Consider the following 18924-nt stretch of genomic DNA (forward strand, 5'->3'; position numbering starts at 1 on the left):
TAGGAAGTGTGGCCTTGTTGGAGGAAGTACATCATTGGAGGTAGGCTTTGAGGGTTCAGAAGCCCACGCCAAGACTAGTGTCTCCTTCTCTGCCTGAAGATCAGGACGTAGCTCTCAACTACTCCTCCAGCACCAGGCCTGCCAAACCTGCTGCCGTGCTCCCTGCCATGATGGTGAACTAAACCTCCGAAACTGTAAGTAAGCCCCCAGCTAGATGTTTTCTTTTGTAGGAGTCACCTTGGCCATGGTGTCTCTCTTCACAGCAACACAACAGTGACCGAGACGTGGGGAAAAGAGGTTCTTATACGTTTTTAGCAGGAATGTAAAGTGGTGCGGATACTATGGGAAAGAACTGAAAATAGATACATCCTATGATTCCACTGCCCTGTTTCTGGGACTACAGCCAAAGAAATCCCTGCACGGCCATCGTGACAACACACATGATAGCAAGGATAAGCAGCCCAGATGCCGAACAGCAAACGGACGGACCCTGACTGTGACTTCCTTTCCTCCCTCCTATGCCTCTTGAGCGCTGAACTACAGGTGTGCCCCCGCCACAGCCAGTTTGTACAGCACTGGAAACGGAACCGAAGGCCTCGTGCCTGCCCGGCAAGCACTCTATCAACATCAACTGAGCCCATGTCCAGCCCTGCCCTGTTCTCTAGATCCCCATAGAGCTACCGAGGCAGAGCTGCAGACTGCGTGCTGGAGGGGACGAACACAGCACAGTAAGGAACACGGCAGGGCTCTGTCATATCCAGCAGTGCACACGCCAAGTCCACACAGCTCCACCCAGATGCTCTGGCACACAGCATTGTAGGACAGACTTCACATTTAGGTTTCTCTAAGTGAAGCTAATAAGTGTGCATTTAAAACGACTCAGTTATAAGCGAGGAATAGAATGAGAAGGCACCTGTGCACACCAATAGTAGCCTTCCCCCAAATAGGCTGTTTTCTAGAAATACCCTACACAGACTTACAGGGCCATTTTAATAACTTCAATGAAATAAAATTCAGACCACACACCACCATAGAATGCGGGCAGCTTTATGGTGTTTTTAGCACATTTGCAGAAAGGAATAACTACCACAGTCTATTTTAGACTCTTTTCATTGTCCCCCAAAGAAACCCTGTGTTGGGGCTGGAGAGATGGCTCAGCAGTTAAGAGCATGTACTATTCTTGCAGAGGTCCTGAGTTTGGTTCTCAGACCCACATCATGAAATTCACAAGTACCTGTAACTCCAACTTCAGGGGACCAAGGAATCCAATGCCCTCTTCTCTGGTCTCTGTGAGCATCCACAGGTAAGTACACACACACACACACACACACACACACACACACACACACACACACACACACACGTACACACCATCGGGCAGGGAATTTCCCATTCCCTCTTAACCTACTCACTTCTCAACTCAGATCACTGCTCATCTTCACCCTATTTCTCCTTATCTTCCTACCCTAAAACATGTCATACATATTTAGCCCCTCATAGCCAAGGGTCCTGCAATCACAGATTTAAGTAGCGATGGGTTGAAGTATAAAAAACCTGAGCCTATGCTGAACATGTACACATGATTTCTTGTCATTCCTCCCTGAATCTTACAGCATATAAACTATTTCAATGGCATTTACATTGGATAAAGTATCCTCTAGAGATGTCTGGAAGACTACAGAATGAGTTGGAGAGATGATTCAGTGAGTAAGGTGCCTGTCGCTTGTATATGATGACGACCTGATTTCGGATTCCCAGCATCCATGCAGAAGCCAGGCATGGTGATCTACTATAACTCCAGAGCTGGGAAAGCAGAGATGTCAGGATCCCCAGAGGTCTGGCCAGCCAATTTAGGCAATTAGTGAGCATCAAATTCAGTGAGGGACCCTGCCCTCCACCACCCCAAAAAAGTAAGGAAAAGAAAACACATGGTGGTAGAGGAAGACACCTCAATGCCCACCATTGGCCTTCACATATGCACGCCCATGGGCATGCCCACCTGTACACACCCTTTCTCCACATACCCACCCTTCTGGAGTTCTCTGAATTCTGGTGTAGGCCTGATGGAGCCAACAGCAGAGCAATCAATGCTGGCCCTGGATACTGCTGACGGGAACTCCCCAGCCCCTCTGCCCTGGAGATGAAGGGAGAGGCTGAAGGTGAGATTTCATACCTCTAACCCCAGGGTTGACTCCACCCTCACAGTAGCAGGGCCCGACCTCTAGTCATCTACCATTCAAAGGAGAGTCAGTCCCGGGTTCAGAAGCTCTGCCATGGGACTCCCGAAGGCCAAATGTCAACCTCCTTTTAAACCTCCTGGCTCTTGTGGTTATCTTCCACAAAGAGTCAAACACACTTTCTTCCTTCAGCATACACCCCCACATCCCAACACATACACCACATGTATCACAAAAATCACACGTGTAAACACACATCACACTATATCATACACTACACCCACGTCATATACAAACACATATCACACACAATACATACATACTCACACATTACTCACTACAAATACACCATGCAAACATGTGTATCACATGCCATGCACTTTAGAAACATACACATATATACCATACAAATACACACATATACAATCCCACACAACACACACAAGTTCACCACTCACACACACATCACATACTACATGAATCACCACACTCACATCATAAGCACACACACACACACACACACCACACCTCATTACAGATACACTGCACAAACACACACTATTCAAACGTGCCCAAGCACACTACAATACATCAAACACTACACATTGCCCAAACACCCTCATCACACACACACATTCTCACAGTAAACATACCACACAGACACGGTATACATGAGTTATGTCTCTGAAGACTAGTAACTCCTTTCTAAAACATGAACTGTGAGAAGAATGGTTCCTGGAACTCCTTCCTGGCTGACCTCAGGGATGACGACAGGGGGCAGAGTAGGAGTGCGGTGATGGGGACAAGGCGCTGTAGTCAGTTGGCGTTGGCAGATGACTGCCACGGCAAGAATTCCCCCCTGAAGAATGTGGCGGTGAGTCACAGGCTCACAGTGGGTCCCAAATCGGGTTGTGACATGTGAGGCCATGCTCCATTCTGCAAGGCCACAGCCAGGTCTGAACATAAAGCTATCTCTCTCAAAAATCTGAGTGGTGTAAGTCACATAGAGGAAGTGGCTTGAGGTTGTCTATCGAGTTGCAGAGTGACCACAAGACCCCAGTCCCCGATATAGCCTAAGAGGATCATCTTTCTCCCATGGTGTCTATCTACCAAGAGTTCATTTTTCTCTTTGGAACCACAATTCCAGCAGCCAGCACTCTCAAGAAACCCAGTCCAATAGAATATATACATGTATGCAGACACACGTAATACAAACACACCTGCCAGGAGGGACTGACTCATTCGTGGAAGGAACAAATGCAAGCCCTGTGGAGTTACTGTGCTAACTCAGGTCTGAAGCCATATGCACTGCTGTGGGTATAGACAGTCAGACAGAGGGTGCTCTCTAGCTAGGGGGACTGGTCCTTTGTCTTCACAACAGTCTACGTCATGCCCACGGGATTGAACAAAACTTCCCCACCCTGGCCAGCCCGAGGTTCTTCTCACCCAAACACCCTCACAAGCATGCTGAGAATGATTCTCAGAGACTACATGGGTAACCCAAGAGGCACCCCAAAGATGAGTCTAGAGGCCACAGGACAATAGACACCTGTTGACATCTCCATGGAAAACATTGCTTCATTTTTAGCCAGCGCTGTGTGGTCAGACCACTGTTTCACAGGCTTCCACCTAAAGGTCTCATGCCTTCCAACACACTTGTCCAACTCTACCTTGTCAGGAATGGTCTCAGAATGAGGATTCCCTATCCCCCGTTCCTGCTGAGCTTGTGAACTGGCTTCCTCTCATCAGCTAGCAATACACAGGGAAGACTTTCAGTCGATAACCCTAAAAGGAGAACTACTTCTCTAGGGAGACACAGTCAGAGAAATCTGGGATCTGTGGGCTTAGAGATGCATTGTGAGTGAGAGTTGACTGTCAGGGCTTTAAAGACAAGACATAGAGCAGTGGAAGGGGTAAGGTCTCTAGCACAGCAGACTGAGGGAAGGCCTCCTCCACAGCAGACAGGGGTGAGGTAGGACTCCACCACAGCAGACAGGGGTGAGGTAGGACTCCTCCACAGCAGACAGGGGTGAGGTAGGACTCCATCACAGCAGACAGGGATGAGGTAAGACTCCACCACAGCAGGCAGGGGTGAGGTAGGACTCCATCACAGCAGACAGGGATGAGGTAAGACTCCATCATAGCAGAGAGGGGTGAGGTAGGACTCCATCACAGCAGGCAGGGGTGAGGTAGGACTCCACCACAGCAGGCAGGGGTGAGGTAAGGCCATGACAGGAGACAGGGGTGAGGTAGGACTCCGTTACAGCAGGCAGGGGTGAGGTAGGACTCCACCACAGCAGGCAGGGGTGAGGTAAGGCCATGACAGGAGACAGGGGTGAGGTAGGACTCCGGTACAGCACATGGGGTGGGGATTCCATCAGGCCTGGATTGGGAAGATAGCTGCTTCTGGCTGGGAATCTTTGAGAGAAAATAATTTCATTGAAATATAGGTTTCAGGGACACCTCAGGGTTGCTGCAGGTGAAGTCACTCTCGGGGAAGCCTGTCGTTAGCAGTAAGAGCCTGGTACCTCTCAGGCTGTGGAAGACTGATTCCTGAGACTGGAGCTGGAGGAACGGTCACAGGAACTCAGGGTTATCCAGTCATATCAGGAGCAAACACCGCTGTCCTGGGGAGATGCAGATGCTGTAAAAGCACATCTCTGCCAGCCGTGGCGGTAGGGGTGCTGCGGTAATGGTGACTCGGTGATGGTGACAACGTGGTGGGAACAGAGGCCTGGGCCTTTTCGTAGGGTTTGACACAGTGGCCAAGATACTGTGTCCTGGTCACAGGAAATGGCTGTAGAAAGGGCTGCAGAAGCATCTTCAACTGCCGTCCCCTCTTCCTTCTCGTTGGAGTCCAACGCTCTGAGACACACTCATTCCCATTGCACTTGGGGAAGAGAAATGGCTTCTCCCAGCTGTGTCCAAAACACTAAGCAAATTTGACGGCTGGGCAAGTAGACCCAGAGCTCGGGGGAATCACTCTGCCACCGAGCAGCCCAGGCGGGGCTCATGACCCTGAGGGCCTGTGTTTCTTGCCAGGCAACAGAGAAGGCCAAGGCCAGCCAAGTTCTGCCTTCACATGCCAGATGAAGCCCAAGTAAACAGAGTCCTGCTCCAAATTCACCTTCTGTAGACAAGAGAGAGAGAAGGTAACAGGGGCCTGGACCCTGCCTCCTCTGGAACATAGCCATGCTCTGCTTCCTCTCCTTTCTCCCTCCCCAAGCCGGTCTGGAGGTCTTTGCATTTCCTTTGTAACTGACAACGGAGCAGTTCCCTTCCAGACATTCTCAGTTCTCCCCCAGGGCTGGCGAGACTTGCCCAGAGCACAGGAGTAGTCTGGGGTGTGAATGAGGTTAAGAGCTCTGGTGGGCAAGACATGGGAGCCAGGACACAAGTGTCTCGGGGGCCCCTGCCTTGCAGCTGGTAGAGGGACAAGGTGGGGTGGGAGAGCCAGAGGGGCGGAAGGCTCAGCTTACCAGCTCAAACTGGCAGTCGGTCTGTTTCAGACTGAGCTGGTCCCTATCAAGGCAATGGCGTTAAAGATAGTATGCTTAACTCTAGTCGTCTTGAGGGGAGAAACAGTATTAATATGGATCCGCCCCAATCCTCCTGGCCACCTAGACAGGCTACCCAAGCCCAGCTCTGAATCCATTTCGGTGTCTGCAGCTACTGGGTCTCGGAGCACGGAGAATTTGCAGGATAGACGCAGGACCCTGGAGTCAGGTTCTTTGGGGGTGGGATGGGTGGAGTAATAGGGGCAGGGGGAGTCCAAAGGGGTGAAGAGTCCCCAGCCTTGGGTCCTGACAGCCTGGGTGAGAGGCAGACTGACAGAGAGAGGCTGGGCGGGGACGCGGCCCCGGGGCGGGGACGTGGCTGGGGACCGGGATATAGCAGGGAATAGGCCGGCCAGCTTGGGTTAGGGGCGGCAGGAGGCGGGGTGATTATGGGCCCCGCCCCGAAGGGCCGTTGCAAAAGTTTGCCTCGGATCCTCTGGGGCAGAGTCTGGGTGAGCGAGTTCAGGGGAGAGCGACCAGGTCCGGGTGCTGAGCGAGGTGGCTGGACGACTCGGAGGAAAACCTGAGGCCAGGAACGACCTCCGGAGCCCCTAGGCTGGAGTCTTAGCTAAGACACCGCAGGATGCAGCCAGCCCAGATGTGCCTTGCAAACCGAGGTGAGCGGCGAGATCCGGCCGGGAGTTGTGCAAACCCGAATCTTGGGTTGAGAGGCTCTGGGTCCACCCGGACCACTCTTTGGATAAAATTCCAACCAAGTCGGGGCACGGCAGTGACCTGGGCTCGCGAATGCCTCGCAACCGGCCACCTCCTCCTCTTCTCCAGGTCATTCACTCCGGTGACCTAGCCACCTCCCAGGGCTGGTGGAGGGGGATAGGACTCTTTTAAATTACAACCAGGGCTTTTAAAATGTAAACCCTGAGCATAGTGAGCAGGCTTTCCAAATTCCCTCGCTTTACGTGACTAATTCAGAAGTTAGGTGTCCTCATTGGAAGAAAACCCGGGAATGGGGGGTGGCTGTGGTTTTTTTCCCTGGGGGGTGTCGTTCTTTTAAGTTTTATTAGCTACAAAATTCCAGTTTTCTTAGCACTTTTTAAACTAGGCAATTAGGGGTGTCAGCTCTGGAGCTGGAATACAGGGGTGCCTGCAACGCGATAATGAGGCTCTCAGGGAAAATTGGTACTGGGTTCTTAACTAAGATAGGATGGAGGGAAGAGTAGCTGTTAATCCTGTGCCTGCGCTTGATCTCTGTGTCCCTGTCTCTCTGGTCTTGGACACTTCTGATGTCTTGGACACTTCTGATGCCACATTCCTTATGTTTTGGTGTAAGAGGGATGTCTTGCCAGCTGTTTTAAGGGAATGCTTTGTTTGAACATCACGGTAACATCACCCTGAATGGAAGGCTCTTCTACCCTGTAACCTCCCCCACCCCACCCCCCAGCCAGTGCTCTGAGACCTCCAGAATCACTCACCATTCTAAAATCTGCAGTCAGAAGTCTCCGGTATTGCATATCACCACCTACAAAACTTATCTATTCAAAGTTCCTTCCTTCATAGGCGAAAACCAGGCAGACAGGGTCAAGAAACTGCAATTCCTAGAAAGTGGAGTGAAGAGTCATATACTGCAGGGAAATGGCTGCCAAGTGTGGCTGTGGTCAGGCTGTTTTGTTGAGGTGGTGATGGTGGTGGTGGTGTGTGTGTGTGTGTTTGCACACACATGTGTCTGTTCATGAGTATGCATGTGAAACTGTGAGTGTGTGAATGTGTAGGAGTGTATATGTGTGAGTATGTGCGTGTGGGAGAGTGTGTGAGTGTGCATATATGAATGTGTGTATGAAATGTGTATGTGAGTGTGTCTGTGTATGCTGTTTGAGGAGTTGTGGAGGTATCTATAGCTGTAAGCTTTTTAAGGGGTACAAAGCTCAGTTTGGGGTGAGTTACGATGCCATAGGAGCCCATGTTGGGTCTTCCTATCTGCAGACCAGAAGATGCTCACATCCGGTCAGTGTCTCTCTGTCTTCACACATGCCAGAGAGCCCACCTGCAGAGTCCACCCTCAGGGACCCCCCTAGTATGAGGAAAATGATGTCACAACTACTTAGCATCTTTCCAATGTCATTTATGATTTTCTTTTACACACACGACCCTCCTGGTTCTCTACCATATTTGGATATAGGATCTCTCACTTCCTGTGGAGCTCTGTGTTCTGGCCTGATGACCCGCTTCCCATGAATCAGGGACTGCTCCTCTTTCTGGAAATCGTGACACTTTGTCCCACAAATCTCTTCCTCGATGCCTACAGTTTATGGGCATATTGTGGTTACAAGAATAATCAAATGTTGAGTGTGTCATAATTTTGAAAATGTTGGGGTTCCCTTGTGGCTGTTAAATCCCCTTTTTCTACCAAAGGCAGAAGGTCGCTCTTAAACAAGTTGTGTGTGTTAGCTGACATGTGGCGCTGGGGTCCCTGAATCTTATCATCATGGCTACCTTCACCATTCCGTGTTTATCAATTTTGGATTCATGTTAGAGAATTCTAAAAGAGTTTCCACAGCACTTGAAAGGGGTGTTCAGCAGATGGACTGTGTCCCTTGTCTTTGGATGCTCCTTCCATTCTTCTGTCTTCAGAGCTATCCAAACACTCCACCAAAGCTCCCAGACTGACATTCCAGTAGCTTCAAGCAATTAAACTGTAAAGAGGCTTCAGAGACTCTTAGCACCTCCTAGTTAAGGGACCTATGACATGTGACTGACTCATAAAAAGCTTATCCCCAAAGGGATGGGCTGAAACAGATGCCTGGCATTCAGCCTAGCCAAGCTCTGCCTCCAAGACCACAGGATCTCTCCCAGCCTCAGTTTCCCTGTGTTCATTCAGAAATCGCATGCTATCTTGGGGATTAGATGTGACATGGAGTGACCAGGATGGACTTCCTGGGCAGGATACCTCATGTTTGTGCATGCCTTTATCTTCCTGATGGAAGATATTTCCACATGTCGACATTCATTTTCTGGAATCTTGGCAGTAAGTTGGTCCCCTGCCCTTACCGAGAACAAGCACCATAGGGAGAATTTGATAAGACTGCCTGGCAGGCAAAGGAGGGAAAAGAAAATAAAGGCCTTGCATCATAACCTGATGCCTTCTTACAGATGTGTCATTTGGCCCAGGACATTCACAGGGCAGCCAGCATTCTTGGGACATGACCTCCATATCTGGGGTTTCTTGGACAACATCTGGATCTGTAACATCATCTCGTCTGCTAATGAGGACGTGTAGGGCAGACAGCAGGCCCCGTAAAGCCCCACCAGGCAGAGGGACTTGTATCCCTGCTTGAAGGAAGAAAAGCGGGAGAGATGGAAAGTCTTCACCCCCCTCCCCCTTTCATCTGTAACCTTTATCTCTCAGGGTGCTTCGGGGATGAGCCTGGTGTGTGGTGCTGAGGGAGTGAAGCCTCCATTCTGTCCAGGACTGTCTCTGGAGGCAGAGTGAGGCCAAGGCAGAAAACCAGAGTGAGGCGACTCATTAGCAAAGGCCCTTTCCAGGATTGGGAGCCATGAACTGGGCCCGCTGGTTATTTCACTTCTCCAGTCTTTTAAGTGAAGATGAAAACAAAGCGGACTGCAGCTTTCCGAGACCTGCTGTTCGCTGTCAAATCGTGGCTGCTTTGATTCAGCTTAGAGGATGAGGTCATCGGTGTCCCTGGAAGGACATGTCTTTGCAAACATGGAGTCCTTCCTCTGACCAAGGGAGATTTCTTTTTCTCAGAGAGAGAAAGAGGGAAGGAGGAGGGAAAAGAATAGAAAAGAGGAGGGGAGGAGGGGGGAGAAGACGAGACAGCAGAGATATTTGCCCCTGCCTTTCCTTCTTTTTATAGTTTGTTTACTTTTTACGCTGCCATATGGAGAAAGTGAGTCGCTAGTGCGGAAGGGCACATCTGGAAACCATCGGACCCTTCTCCCAGGCTGCTTCCCCCAAGGGACGCAGCTTTTGGATTGGATTGGGGGGAGGGTGCCTAATATTGGCGGGGTCTTGCGTGGGGTCACCCACCACGGAGCCATTTGGTCAAGGCGTCTCCCTTCCTTCTAGGCAAAAAGAAAATCCATTTGGTGTCGGATTCTTACGGAGAGCTGTGTGATCAGCATCGTGAGGCCAAAATGGTGCTCAGGTGCCGGGTGCAAGGACAGCTCAGATGTGAACAGTGGCTTCCATTAAACACAGAGTGGCTGTGACCGTCAGATCAGAGGGGCCAGCAGAGGGGGGTGAGGAGTCCGTAGGGGTGCAGGGGTGCTTGCTAATGCAAACACCGGGAGTGTGCTGATGAACACAGGCAAGGAAGGAGGACTATAGAGGAATGTGAGCTGAGAGACCGAGACCGGTGCTGCTGAGAGATCTCTACCAGAGCTCAGCGGAACCTCCCTAGCTGCAGAGGACGCCTCACATTTTAGAAGACTAACCACAATCTCAACATCAGATTTCTTTTTTTAAAAAAACCCTGTGTGGAGCCGGGCGGTGGTGGCGCACGCCTTTAATCCCAGCACTCGGGAGGCAGAGGCAGGCGGATCTCTGTGAGTTCGAGGCCGGGCTGGACCGATAGCCTCCGAAACAATACAGAGAAACCCTGTCTCGTAAAAACCAAAAAACAAAAAACAAACAAACAAAAAAAAAAACCCTGTGTGAGTGGTGTGTGTGTGGTGTGTGTATATGTGTGAATGGTGTGTGTGCATGTGTGTGTGATGTGTATGTGTGCATGTGTGTGTGTATGTGTGCATGTGTGTGTGTGATGTGTATGTGTGCATGTGTGTGTGTGATGTGTATGTGTGCATGTGTGTGTATGTGTGCATGTGTGTGTGTGATGTGTATGTGTGCATGTGTGTGTGATGTGTATGTGTGCATGTGTGTGTATGTGTGCATGTGTGTGTGTGATGTGTATGTGTGCATGTGTGTGTGTGTGTGCTCATGCATGCCAGTGTGTGTGTAGAGGTCAGAGGACAACCTCAGGTGTCAGTCCTTGCCCTCCCACCTCATTCGAGGCGAGGTCTCCTTGGTTGTTCACTGCTGTGTATACCAGGCTAGCCCGTCTGCTGGCAAATCTGGGTATTCTTCCATCTCGTACGGGAGTGCTGGGATTTCAGAAGTGCACCATCATGCCTGGCTTTCCATGCCACCTGGGGAGTCAAACCCAGGCTCTCAGCCCATGCACAAAGTGCTCTGAGCCATTTCCCCAGCCCAGGAGCTTCCTTTTGTTCCAATGGAAATGAATCAGCAGTCCGACTTACAGGGCTATTGCTTCCCCTAGGCAGGCGGATCTCTGTGAGTTCAAGGCCAGCCTGGTCTACAGAGCCAGTTCCAGGATAGCCTCCAAAATGATACAGAGAAACACCCCCCAAAAAAACCAGGGTCATTGCTCATTGCTTCCCCAAGTACAATGCAAGACTGCCTGCTGCATCCAGCTTGCCTTCAATGGGGGCCCTTTGACGCATTTCATAGGCCGAGCTGGACACCTGCTTGTCAGAGAGGCCAGCACTTCCTGGTCGTGGTTATATCACCACCCTTTATACCAGCATGCCCCTTAGAACCCAAGGATGGTGGGCAAAGATAGAGACACCTGTCCACCAAAAGACTGTGAGAACCAACACAGGGGGTGTTGGGGGACAGGGGGTGGGGCAGGGGGTGGGGGGATTGCTGTTGCCTATAAGCCAGAGCCAACAGAGGGTGAGCAGACACACAATAGTCTGTGAGCAGGAAGGGTTTGGCTGCGTCCACAAACCTGGTTAACATGAGCATCCTGGGGCGTGGTGGGGGCATGCCAGATGTGGGGTATCCCATGTGTTCATATATATACTGGGAGAAACAGAATAAATCCACTTGCGCTGGGAAACCCAGACAGTGGTCACAATGGGTGACAGTGGTGACCAGCAGATGACCCCCGGTGACCCTGTTGCTGATCTGAGTGCTGGTCTCAGGGTGTTTGGGTTGTCTGTGTGGTGTGGGTCAGGCTGGCCTCCTGGTGTACCCTGTAGTGACTTGGTGACAGTACTTAGATGCCAGGCCTCGCCCTACAAAGAGTTCACTGATACCAAAGGCTCAGGCTATCTTTTAGTGAAGGAGAGGTCTGTGGGCGGCACCCCTCGGGAACAGAGGAAAGAACTTCTGTGAACTGCATCTGACCACACATGGTGACACCAAGATGTATCCAAAATCACCTGGTGTTTGGTCCAGGACTTAGCTCCCAGGATGTGGCCCGCTGTGTGATATCGAAAAACCAGAGGAAATATATGTTTAGGTCCCAAAGAGAAAGACAGCTCCAAATTGCAAATGCAGAGAATCATATTTAACAAAAGATGAGCTATAAAATCTCAGGTCCTGAGAGATGAGTTTTAATTAAGGAGAACCATCATCCAAGCCTTCGTGGCAAACTGGGCTAGCCTACTAGCCTTTGGCCTCCACAAGTCCTGGCGTGCCCACTCTCATTTTCTCTGTGGTTATTTAATTGCTAGGTGTTTGCTTTTGCTGTTCTCTTGTTTTTCTTCCACTCTGCCCAGCCTTGTGCATACTCTTGCTGAGATCCTGTTCCTCACCCTCTGTCCCTCCTGAGGGAGTCCCGATCGGCTCTCTTCCCCTCTGCTGACACTTGAGGCAAAAGCCCAGACTTTCCAGGGAGTGATGAGGTGTGTCAGAGTGCTGTGGGAGGTTGGGAAATCGAGGCACAGGAGGCAACTGAGTTGGTGTGAGAGCATCCGGAGCGCTAGGGAGATGGCTGGGTTGGCAAAGAGCTCGACTCTCACGCATGAGGACCTGAGTGCAATTCCCAGAACTCAGGCGAAGCAGAAGCGTTCACTTATAATCCCAGTGCTGGGGAGACAGAGACAGGAGGATTCCTGGGGCTTTCTGACCAGCCAGTCAAGCCTACTAGGCAAGGGCCAGGCCAGAAGAGAGACCTTGTCTCAAAACAAACAAACAAATACCCAAAGTAGGCAGCATCTGAAGACAACACCCCAATTAGTGACTAACTGTGCCATCCACCAGGTCACAATGCCCAGGTTTGTCTCAAAATGTCCCTGGGCTGCCTGCTCTGCCATCAGGGGCATCTGTCCCAGGAATGAACACACTGTGTTTGAAGCCTGGATCATAGCACAGGTGGAAACTGATACTCAGCTCTAGCTTTTTTCTCAGATTAACCTAGGTGTGCACACGGGCGCATGTGTGTGGAAGCCAGGGGTTAATTTGGGGTGTTGTCCTCAGATGCTGCCTACTTCCTCTAGTATCTGGAGGAACTGTGACAGCTGCTGTGACAGGGACAGCCCCCACAGGGCATGAGGCTGGACACTGGTCATGACGATGACATTCCTGGCTTTGGTGTCTAGTCTTGACTATCAACTCGATGGCATTGGGAATCAGCATGGAAACAAACTTCTATGAGCCAAATAAGCCCTTCTCTTCCTAAGGGCTTTCGTCGGGTATGCTGTTGCATCTCAAAAAACTGTCACTGCTTATAATTTCTAGTCTTCAAATGAGAGCTTGCAACATCCTTCTTAAAGTGATGGCAGCCTTGAGGAAAGGCCGTAGGGGCTGCCCTGACCCTAGAAGCCATAAGGCGAGTAGAATGTGACAGACAGACAGACAGACAGACAGGCTGACAGACAGACAGGCTGACAGACAGACAGACAGACAAGGTTTAAATAAAAATCTGGAGGGCTGGGCTGAGGATGAGTGTTTAGTTAGTAGTCCAGAGGCTCTGAGTTCCATCCCCAGCACTGCGTAAGAACAAGTATGGTGGCTCCAGCTTGTAATCTCAGCCCTTGGGAGACAGAGGCTGGAGGTCAGAAGTTCAAGGTCATCACAGCAACTTTTAGGTCAGGCTAGGTTACACGATACCCTCTGTCAAAAAAGAAGGAGAAGGAGGAGGGAGAGGAGGAGGGGGAGGAGGAGGAAAGGAGGAGGAGGAGGGGGAGGAGGAGAGGAGGGGAAGGAGGAGGGGAGGATGGGGAGGAGGAGGGGGAGGAGGACTATCACCACCACCATCTCGGGTATCACCACCATAAGAACAATCACTAACACTACCATCACCAGTACCACCAGGGTGGGGAAAGAGACTTGCAGAATGGAGCTGCCTGCCTCAGGCGTTGTGAATATGCCAATGCTCCCAGCCCAGCCCTCTGCATTTCAAGTCACACTCAAAGTTCATGCCATTTCCCTCCCTCTCCTTTAACCTCCGAGGCAGCTGGTTCCAGGATGGTTCGCAGTCCTTCCTCCCTGGGCTCTGCTCAGTGCAGTGGCCTCAGGGTTCTTGCTCAGCCTCAGGCTGTTCTTCCTGCCCTGCCTGTGTGGTCATGCCGTAAGGCTGTCTGCCAGGTGGGCCAAAGGCCCATCCGGACCTCAAGGGAATTGGTCCAAGGAAGTATGGGCGCTTCCCATTGTGTCCTCCGAAGCTCATCCGGGAGGACACAGAACTCCTCAGCCGCCATCCCCCATACTGTGTGCTGATTTTCTCCACCTCTCCTCCCCTCCCTCTCATCCTCCCCTCTGTCCTTCCTTCTCTCTCCCTCCCTTTTCCCCATCCTGAGAAAAATCTGGTTCCCTCTGCAGCTGGGAACACTGGCTTACCAGCTCCCACGTGGTGGATGAGAACTAACTCAGTATTTCCTGGTGCCTGGACGTTTCCAGGTAGAAGCTCCCTGGCACCTTCTGCCTTAGAACACTGAGGTTCCTTCTGTGGCAGCTGCAGTAACAGCTTTCCCTGGTCTCTACTTGACTAACAGGGCCTGAGACCCAACCCTCCCTGCACACCAGCCCTCCAAATGTGCTAGCGTTTTCACGGAGATCACTTGATCCAAGGTTCCTTCTTTCTTCTCCTTACAGATCCGATTTTCTGCACTCTTGCTGGATCCAGGCCTGCACGCCTTCTGGAATCCACCATCACCAGCCCAATTGTTCCCTGAAATGAACGTTCCTGGAGCGCCCTCTGGTGGACTGTTGCGGTGACCATCTGTCTTTAGGAAGTCATGGCAACGCATGCGCAGACCCACCAGCCGGTCTTAGGAAATGATACTCTCCGGAAACATTACGATTACGTGGGGAAGCTGAAAGGCAGGCAGGACCCCCCTGATGATGGTACCCCTGTCACCACCATCCTCTTCTTGGTCACCTGTAGCTTCATCGTCTTGGAGAACCTGATGGTTTTGATTGCCATCTGGAAAAACAATAAATTTCACAACCGCATGTACTTTTTCATCGGCAACTTGGCTCTCTGCGACCTGCTGTCCGGCATAGCCTACAAGGTCAACATTCTGATGTCCGGCAGGAAGACATTCAGCCTGTCTCCGACAGTGTGGTTCCTGAGGGAAGGCAGTATGTTCGTGGCCCTCGGCGCGTCCACCTGCAGCCTATTAGCCATCGCCATTGAGCGGCACCTGACCATGATCAAGATGAGGCCCTATGACGCCAACAAGAAGCACCGGGTGTTCCTCCTGATTGGGATGTGCTGGCTGATCGCCTTCTCGCTGGGCTCCCTGCCCATCCTGGGCTGGAACTGCCTGGAGAACTTTCCCGATTGCTCTACCATCTTGCCCCTCTACTCCAAGAAGTACATTGCCTTCCTCATCAGCATCTTCACGGCCATTCTAGTGACCATCGTCATCCTGTACGCACGCATCTACTTCCTGGTCAAGTCCAGCAGCCGACGGGTGGCCAACCACAACTCGGAGAGGTCCATGGCCCTGCTGCGCACTGTCGTGATCGTAGTGAGTGTGTTCATCGCCTGCTGGTCCCCCCTTTTCATCCTCTTCCTCATTGACGTGGCCTGCAGGGTGAATCAGTGCTCCATCCTGTTCAAGAGTCAGTGGTTCATCATGCTGGCTGTGCTCAACTCGGCCATGAATCCAGTCATCTACACTCTGGCCAGCAAAGAGATGCGGCGTGCCTTCTTCCGGCTGGTGTGTAGCTGCCTAGTCAGGGGCCAGGGGACCCAGGCCTCGCCCATGCAGCCTGCTCTTGACCCAAGCAGAAGTAAATCCAGCTCCAGCAACAACAGCAGCCATTCTCCAAAGGTCAAGGAAGACCTGCCCCACGTGACCACCGCTTCCTGCGTCACTGACAGAAACAGACCGCTTCAAAATGGGGTCCTCTGCAAGTGACCGTCTCCAGAGGGCCAGCTCTTCAGGCACGCTTATTTATTGCACGCATTACTTCCACGTGGGCTCTTGGAGACCTTGACTTTGGGGGTCTGCTTGACGTGGCCACAGTGTGGCATCTCCTGAGGAGGGGCCCCGAGGACTCATCAACGTATTTCAGCCTGGACGTGGATGAGCCTTGTCTGTGGCAGGCTCCTTCTTTTCTGAATGTACCAAGCTGCTGACGTCATCCATTGCCTTTGGATGCCGCGCTCCCTGGTCCAGGGAGAGGGCAGGTGGTGATGTGCTGCGCACAGCGCACCTTGGGATGATGTTTTTTTACTCTCACACTACATTTATTTTTCATAGGTTCATATTTTCATGGGTGCTCATGTATGTGTTTGTCTGTGTCCGTGTTGCATAGTATGTGTACGCCAGGTTTTCCCAGATGGAACCCGCGTGAGGTGTCAGTCCTCACGCATCATGTAACTGTTTCTCCAAACCTGCCTCCACTGCTGTGCCAGGTTCGGGGTCACCATGTGCTAAGGTGACGTGCCCTTCCCAGTCCTCTGGCTCTGGTGTTCTAGCTCGTAGGAGTGGAAAGTTACCGAAGCTCTGTATTCTCAAAAGCCTTCCCCCAAGAGAAGCCCGGATGTGCGTCCTACCCTCACATTCCTGTGTCCCTCTCTCTTGTGCCACATGCATAAGCTTAAACACATCTGAAAGCCTAATTAGGTGACATTTTGGGCATTTCTGAAAATGACAGAAAAGCCAGCCAGGATATCTCAGACCCCTGGTAGACCACGAAAGGAGGAGCCCCTGAGGAAGCGGCAAGGTGCTCTCCATCGTGAGTCTCCTGTGCAAGGGACTGGATTTCCAGCAGTCCCTCAGTGGTGTGACCCTGAGTTCAAGTCTCCATACAAGAGCTTGAGGTCAAGGGTCCCCTTTGCTGTCACTGGCAAGGAGCTAGAGCTGTCAGCAAAGTTTCTCAACTCTCTCAGTGTGGGTCCTGACCAGGGCCATTCAGTGAGAGGACTTTGCCAGGCTAGGAGGGGTGATGTGTTATTTATGCATTCTTCAGAGAACCGGCGCCATTCCCTTATGATAGACGCTCCCATCGCTTGGACCTGTGTTCTTTTGTCCACCTTGTAAAGGAAGTGTTCAGAAGGTACCTTGGAACTGCTCCTCCTCAAGGACTCCAGCCACAAGACACACAGATGGAAAGCAGGTGTGTCTGGGGGCGCTGGCCAGCACCAATGATCCCAGAGAAGCCTTCAGACGGACTCTCGCTGAGGGAAGCTCATGTCAGAGGTCCCTATAAGTTGATTAGCATCAGAGACCATTGCCTTGTGAGCCCTGAAAGGGCAGCCTTTACATACCAGGGACCGTTTAAAAGCTGACTTTTCTCTTGGTTACCTGACAGCATTTGCTCTCGCTTAGGGACTTTTGTGTGGCTCCTAGGTAACCATGGGCTGATTGGCTAAGGAGTTTCCTTGAGTCACTCCTGGTGGATGTAGAGTACAGCCGAGAAGATGTTCTGCTGGGGCAGTCGCTCTGCTCTCTTCTCTACATCACTGAAAAAACTAACTTATTCTCTTGTCAGACAGCATTGACAAAACCCAAAGCATTTCTGGGAAAGGAAAGCATGAAGGCGCTGGGTTAAGGGAAACAGAACACAAACAAACAACCACAACTGGAAAAAAGAAAAACAACAGACCAGTGTACAGGAGAGTTGAGGTGGAAAGAATGGGGCTTGAGGACATGCTCTTTCATAGTTGGAATGCTTTGAAGCCACGGACCTGGGTCACTAATATTAATAACACACGTCACATGACCCTGACTTGGGAAATTCTCCTATGTCTATTTTCCTTCCACAGCCCTTGGAGGGAGCCATGCCCACTGTTCCCACTAGGAGGCAACAACATTTGTAGCATGACAGACTTTGAAGCGATCGAAGTTAAAAGCACACTAAAAATCTAACTGCGCTCACTTGATGTATCCAAAACTGATCGGTCCCCCATGCTGCTGGTGCATTGCTTTCGCTAGCTAGCCACCTGTACAGCATTTAGACGTCGGGTGTGTCCAAGCCCTCGCCCTGACAGTCAGAAACAAGTGGCCCGACACCAGGGAACTTGGGGCCCACCCAGGGCTGTGTGCAACCTTTATTACTTGCAGTTTATGTTTATTGATAATAAATAAAACTAAAAGACTTCATATGAAACCCATTCTTGGGGTCTGTGTGGTAGACTGTCTGCTGCTTTGCAATAGACACTCAGGGGTGTAACAGGGTGGTCTTCCTTCTCCCGTGGTACCTGGTTGCCCAGCATTTCAGGAATAAACCACATTTAGAAACTCAATCACTATGTTCCTTATCCCTTAGCTCCATCTGACAGATGTTGCTAGAATGAAGCTTTAGTATACTGGACGCTGCTGATCCCAGTCTGGGTAGATAGTGTTTTCCTGTTGCTGGCAGCTGTGGTGCTGAGCGTGTATCTGTGGTGATGCACATGTGTGTTACTGTGCACGCAGGAGTAGAGGCCGGGTTGCTGTTGGGTGTCTCACTATGACTCTCTACCTTATTTTTTGAGACGGAGTCTCTCACTTAACCTGAGCTGCCTGTTTGGCTAGACTGACTGGTCAGCGAGCCCCTGCAGTCTGTCTTCCTTCTGCTGGGCTTATAGACACAACCTGTGGCTTTAGGTAGGTACTGGGCATCTCCATGGAGTCATATCCAAGCTAGATCCCATGTTTTGAAGAATTCCCATAGCTCCCTTATAGAGAAGAAATTATAAAATAAAAAATAAAAACATTGTCCAAGCAGAGGGCACCAGCCCTCTGTGCAAGATGGGAAAGCAGGTCAGCACCGGCCCTCAGAGCTGTCCTACAAGTAGTAGCTCTTAGCCTCTAACTTGCATCCCACACAAAGGATCCGTGCTTGGTGTGATGTTCTGGAGACTACAGTGTTAAAATTTGTAGTTAGAAGTCCCCAGCGCAGCCTTTCCCCGTCTCTCACCTCTGGCCGGCCCACAGCTATCTGTGTTCCAGATGGCGAAGTGGGTGTGAATCTTGTGTTTCTGCCAGGTCTCCGTGTTTTCATCTGAGGCAAAGCAGAACGCCTACTTTCC

At 51.1% G+C, this 18924-nt stretch overlaps 1 protein-coding gene across 1 annotated transcript; it reads left to right on the forward strand.

Moving 5' to 3' along the window:
- The first annotated feature begins 6127 nt into the window (after nt 1–6127).
- On the forward strand, nt 6128–18024 carry S1pr3 (sphingosine-1-phosphate receptor 3). The gene is made up of 2 exons (XM_005066308.4): nt 6128–6351; nt 14550–18024. Exon 2 carries the CDS (start codon nt 14693–14695, stop codon nt 15821–15823), a length of 1131 nt encoding a protein of 376 aa, XP_005066365.1. The 5' UTR covers nt 6128–6351; nt 14550–14692; the 3' UTR covers nt 15824–18024.
- The last annotated feature ends 900 nt before the right edge of the window (nt 18025–18924 follow it).

This window comes from Mesocricetus auratus, unplaced genomic scaffold, assembly GCF_017639785.1.
Source record: "Mesocricetus auratus isolate SY011 unplaced genomic scaffold, BCM_Maur_2.0 Super-Scaffold_100013, whole genome shotgun sequence".
In the NCBI taxonomy this organism is placed as follows: domain Eukaryota; kingdom Metazoa; phylum Chordata; class Mammalia; order Rodentia; family Cricetidae; genus Mesocricetus; species Mesocricetus auratus.

What these genes read in the sequence shown, in the direction of transcription:
- S1pr3 (XM_005066308.4), top strand. Translation starts at nt 14,693, where the DNA reads ATGGCAACGCATGCGCAGACCCACCAGCCGGTCTTAGGAAATGATACT.